Genomic DNA, 6,000 nt, shown 5'->3' on the forward strand with positions numbered 1-6,000 from the left:
GGCAAAGCAGCATCAACTTCATGGACCCTGTACAGATTACAGAGATGGAGGTGTTTGCTGTCTTAAAGCAAATTAGTGTGGATGAACCCCCAGGGGCTGACAAGTTGTTCCCTGGGACCTTGCCAAAGACAAGTGCAGAATTGTTGGGGCCCAAGCACAGATACTTAAATCACCCTTAGTGACAGGTGATGGATTGGAGGACAGCCAATGCTGCTTCACAGTTTAAAAAAGGCTCTAGAAATAAACTAGGAAATTATACGTTGGTGAGCCTGAATCAGTAGTGGGAAAGTTATTGGAACGTGTGTGCAGGAGCTCGATATACAAGAATTTGGATTGGTGTGTTCTGATTAAGGATAGGCAGCCTGGCTTTGTGCATGGTAGGTCATGTCTAACCAATTTTATAGTGCCTCTCGAGGAAGCTATCAGGAAAGTGGATGAAGGCAAGGCAGTGGATGTTGTCTACATGGACTTTGGCAAGGCACTTGACTAAGTCAGATATGGGGGGTTGGTCTAGAAGGTTCAGTCACTCAGCATTCAAGATGAGATAGTAAATTGGATGAGACACTGTCTTTGGGTGAAGCCAGACTGTGGTAGCAGATGGTTGCCTCTCTGACTGGAGGCCTGAGACTAGTGGTGTGCCACAGGGATCAGTGCTGGATCTGTTGTTGTTTGTCATCTATATCAGTAATCTGATGTTAACATGGTTAACTGGATCGGCAAATTTGTGGATGACACCAAGATTGGGGTGCAGTGAACAGCGAGGAAGACTATCATGGCTTGCAGTGCGACCTGGACCCGCTGGAAAAGTGGGTTGAGAAATGGAAAGTGGAATTTAACGGTGACAAGTGTAAGGTGCGTTTTGGTAGGACCCGGGTCTTACACAGTGAATGGTCGGGCACTGAGGAGTGCGGTAGAAGAAAGGGATCTGGGAATATAATTCACTGAAAGTGGTGTCACAGTTAGGTAGGGACGGAAAGAAAGATTTTGACACATTGGCCTTCATAAACCAAAGTACTGAGTACAGGAGATGGAGGTTATGCTGACATTGTACAAGACAATGGGTAAATGCAAGCTAGCTTTTACCACTGAGATGGTGTGGGAATGCAACCAGAGGCCATGGGTTAAGGGTGAAAGGTGAATCGTCAATGGGAACATGAGGGGAAACTTCTTCACACAGACTGTCATCGGGTGTGGAATGAGCAGCCAGCACAAGTGGTGCATGCGAGCACGATTTCAACATTTCAGAGGTTTGCATAGGTACCTGGATGGTAGGGGTCTGGGGGTGCGCAGTTTAAATAGTTCAGCACAAACCAGATGGCCCAAAGGGCCTGTTTCTGTGTTGTACTTTTCTACAAGAACCTGAAATAATACAAATATTCACCCTTAAGTCTTCTTAACGGCTGTGCGGACCAACCATTCATCTCGGCAGGAATGTTTTATGTGGCGTTAAAACTGTGGCATGTTAAGTTAGTAATACATAAAAGAAAATCCCTGATGTATGTCAAGAAAGACAGTTTGCGTGATACTGTTTCAGTTACTGTGGGGCCAGGCACCCATGGCTGCTCAGCAGGAGCAGGGAATAATACCAATGGAGAGAGCCAAACTGAGCCAGGTCACAGATTGGAGATGGCAGAAATGCCCCATTCTTATAGAGACAGGAAGAGCATCAGAGAGTTTGATGGGCATTCCAGATACCATCACTGTGCCCAGATAGAAGATGATTTCTCTCTCCAACTTGGGTTGAACCTCAGTGTAACAGTGTGATACCAGATCAAACCTTGGCAACTGAAGGAATCTCATCTGAAATGTTGTCCTACATCCATTGATGGATTTTGTAAATCTTTCTACAGGTTAAAAAGGAGAAGGAATTTCTCTCCTGGAATCTCAAACACAGTATGCCAGTTTTGCTGTCTCTGTCTAGATATTTAAGAAATAGAGCAAGGAATTCAATGGACCATCCTACCTGCTCAGACTGTGGGGAGGGATTCACTTGGTCATTTGACCGACTGGCACGGCCGTCGTTTTACACAGGGGAAAGACCATTCACTTGCTCAGACTGTGGGAATGGATTCACTCAGTTATCCCAATTGAATGTACATCATGTTCACACTGGGCAAGGCCATTCACCTGTTCTGTGTGTGAGAAAGGATTCAGTCAGTCATCCCACCTGTGGACACACCGGTCAGTTCACATTGGGCAGAGGCTGGTCATCTGCTGAATATGTGGGGAGGGATTCACTCGGTCATCTGACCTCATGGCTCACCAGCGAGTTCACAACGGGGAGAAGCCGTTCACCTGCTCAGACTGTGGGAAGAGATTCACTGATTCATCCACCCTACTTAGTCACCAGCGAGTTCACACTGGGGAGAAGCCATTCACCTGCTCAGAATGTGGGAAAGGATTCTCTCGGTCATCCCACCTACAGAGTCATCAGCGAGTTCTCACTGGGGAGAAGCCGTTCACCTGCTCAGAATGTGGGAAGAGATTCACACAGTCTTCCACCCTACACAGACATCAGCTAGTTCACACTGAGGAGAAGCCATTTACCTGCTCAGAATGTGGGAAAGGATTCACTCAGTCATCCCAACTACTGGCACACCAGTCAGTTCACACAGGGGAGAAGCCGTTGCTATGAATCCCGAGGTTTTGTTTGCTGTGGACTGTCATTTTAGGGGAGAGAGAGAGAGATTGAGAAGGTGAATCAGTCTGACTTGCAGCTTGTTTACATCGCTCGCAGCTTGTTTAGATTTAACCGAGGACACAGACACTCAGAGTCAGACAGAGATGAAGGATGAAAACTGGAAGGATCGAAACCAGGGAACTGGTGGCCAAGGGTCACTGTTTAGAACTTTCCTAATGCCCACAAGGGTGGGTTAATTATCGATTCAGCGAACATCGAATATGTGGTGGTCACCTCGTTTGATCCATAGGAGTGGATCTGATTTGGGGTATCCTGTGAAGCCCACTTATGTGTTAACCCTTGCCTGGGTGTGGGTGTGGTTTTTCACTTGAAGACGATACCCCTTGTGACAAGTCACTTTCGGTTATAATTTGTATGTGGATTTGGAACAACAATGGATAAAATCTACAGCGACTGTCCTCTCGTTTTATCACCGTGGAACCTGTGGAATTCGACAAAATTGCCTTCTCTCGACATTTACCCTGGATTACAAATACCTCTCTTCACCTATTCTGGTTGAACTGAACTTCATAATTTACCCGGAGCTCAATAGTTTGGGAGTTATATTTAAACCCATATATACGTGTAATACTGCTAACTTTTGTTTATCCTGCTTAAGTTACTATATTATAATTAGATAGTGGTTTTACCATCAAAATCAGACTCCAGGTGTAGTCTATTGCTGCTGGTTCTTCACAAGATTGGGGCCTGAGTCCGGGATATAAACAGATTTCGGGGTGTATTGATTTATTATCGATTTCATTTGGGAAATCCCTTTTGATTTATTCGTGTGTGGAAAATCAGCAGCAGTGGATGTTGATAGATTTCTCGAAGCGCCAGCCTCTGAGGCATGAGAGGACGCTAGAAGGATTGAGTTGTTGAGTATTGCTAAAAGGTTAGAACTTGCTAAGGTGAAATCGACAATGAGGAGGGCATAGATGCAGAGGACAATAGCTGAGCATTATGTATCTGAGGATGTGTTTAAAGTGGAGGAGTTGGAGTTTCCTGAAAGTAAACCTAGTGAGTTTGAGCTCCAGAACAAGTTAGAAAAATTAAATATGGAGGCTGCGGAAAGGCAGAGGCAGTTTGAAGCTAGAGAGGCAGAAAAACAGAGGGAGAAAGCAGAAAGACAGGGGCTGTTCGAGCTGGAAAAGATAGAGAGATTGCAGCAAAGTGGTCTAGCATCAGACTCTGGTGATAAGTTTGAGGCCAGTCGGGAAGTTAAATTAGTACCTCCATTTAATGAGGCAGAGGTTGATAAATACTTTCAGCATTTTGAGAAGGTTGTTCAGAGTTTAAAGTGGCTAAAAGAGGGTTGGCCTATTCTCTTACAAAGTGTAATTAAGGGGAAGGCTTAGCAAGCCTATTCTGCTTTTTCAGTTAATGAAGCAGCTGATTATGACATAGTGAAACAGGCTGTGCTCAAAGCTTACAAGTTGGTACCAGAAGCATACAGGCAAAAGTTTAGAAATTTGAGGTAAAATGTGAACCAGACATATATCGAAGTTGCTTTTGAGAAGTTTGTGTGTTTTGACCACTGGTGCACATCTAAAAATGTAAATGATGATTGTAACAGCTTGGAAGAGTTGGTTTTAATTGAAGAATTCAAAAAGTGCATCCCTGATGACATAAAGACGTATTTAGATGAAAAGGATGCTGCCACTTTGCAGAAGTCTGCTTGATTAGCAGATGAGTTTGCTTTAACTCATACGGTTAATTTCACTCCGAATAAGAGCTTCCAGAAAAGTATCAGGGGTAACCAGGGTAAACCAGAAATTAAAGCTGGGATTAGTAACAAGAGTAAGGATGAAGGGAAACAGTTGAAGGAGAAATATTCTGGTCTTACTTGTTACTATTGTAAGAAAGCTGGTCATAGGTCATATGATGGCTAATTCTTCCGCCCTGAAGATTAGTTTAGATTTTGTTTATTGCCATTTAGAAATGCATGCATTAAAAAATGATACAACGTTCCTCCAGAATGATATCACAAGAAAACATAGGGCAAACCAAGACTAAAACTGACTCGCCAATGCAGCATCATTGGAAGCACCCGACCAAAGCGGACTCTGAGTCCGTCTGAAAACTTTGAGCCTCCGCCCAGCTCTCTGACACAGCCTCTCCGAGCACCACCCTCTGCCGAGTACTTTGACCACATCCCGGCCACCGAGCAACAAGAAAAGCCAAGTTCTTGGGGCCTTTTCCTCCAGAGATTTTGGACCATAGAGCAGCAGCAGCGAAGCAGGGATTTCAGAAGTTTCTCCAGATGTTCCTCCATGCCCTCACGTCCGTCTCCATCAAATCAGGATTGTGCATGGCACCCTACTTGACAAATAACAGACATCACCACCGGAGTGGCCGCTGCGAGCTGCGTCGCGCCACCATCTTCCTCAACACCCAAGAAAAAGAAAAGGAGGCAGTCCCGAATGCCTGTGATCAGTATGTTGAAGCACCTATAAACACACTGGGTTCTGAACATCCTGTTGAGGCTCAGTTAAGGACTGAAAGGTCTGACCGAGTTGAGAAGGGATTCGATCATTTTATGTCAGATGGGTTTGTATTAGTAAAGGAAGGGTCAGCCCCGGTACCAGTGAAAATTCTTCGAGATACTGGGGCTCTCAGTCACTTATGTTGGACAGCGTTCTAAAGTTTGGTGATGAGACGGACATAGGTGAGGTAAATCTTATTAAAGGCATTGGAGGTGGCATGGTTTCTGTGCCACTGCACAGGGTAACTTTACAGTCAGGTTTGGTTTCAGGACCTGTTAAATTCAGATTATGCTCCAGTTTACCGGTGGAAGATGTTACTTTGCTGTGAGGGAATGGCCTGGTGAAGTTGTTCCTGCGGTGCAGTTGACAACTAAGCCAACCACTGACGACCCACAGATAGACTTTAACATTTATTGTAGTAACTTGAAGTATGGCTGAAAAGTCTGCCAATGCAGACGGTTCTGTGCAGCATGATTCTGATACCCATGATAGCCAAAATCGGGATTCAGGTTATGATGACTTGTCAGGGAATTTTCTACCTTTATTGTTTCAACAGGATTCAGGTAGTAAGTCTGATAAGAAAGATTTATTCCTGTCTAGGAAGGAGTTTATAGCAGAACAGAACCGAGACTCTGAGGTTGAAGCTTTAAAAAAATAAATAGCTCTCTCAGATGATGAGATTAAGAAAGGGCCAGTAGGGTATTATCTGTTAATGAGGAAGTGGAGGCCACCTGCTATACCTGTGAGTGAGGAATGGGCAATTGTTCACCAAGTTGTAGTCCCTAAAGTTTATTGGGCTGAAATTTTAGCTTTGGCCCACAGTATGCCCTGAGG

The 6,000-nt window shown here is 44.6% G+C and overlaps 1 protein-coding gene across 1 annotated transcript in view; it reads left to right on the forward strand.

The window, feature by feature from the left end:
* LOC140207931 (uncharacterized) overlaps positions 1-2,635 on the forward strand; it is a 139,298-nt gene extending 136,663 nt beyond the window's left edge. The window contains 1 exon segment of the mRNA XM_072276469.1: positions 2,231-2,635. Within this exon segment, the coding sequence (XP_072132570.1) occupies positions 2,231-2,635 (405 nt within the window).
* The last annotated feature ends 3,365 nt before the right edge of the window (positions 2,636-6,000 follow it).

Source organism: Mobula birostris, chromosome 13, assembly GCF_030028105.1.
Source record: "Mobula birostris isolate sMobBir1 chromosome 13, sMobBir1.hap1, whole genome shotgun sequence".
Taxonomy (NCBI): domain Eukaryota; kingdom Metazoa; phylum Chordata; class Chondrichthyes; order Myliobatiformes; family Myliobatidae; genus Mobula; species Mobula birostris.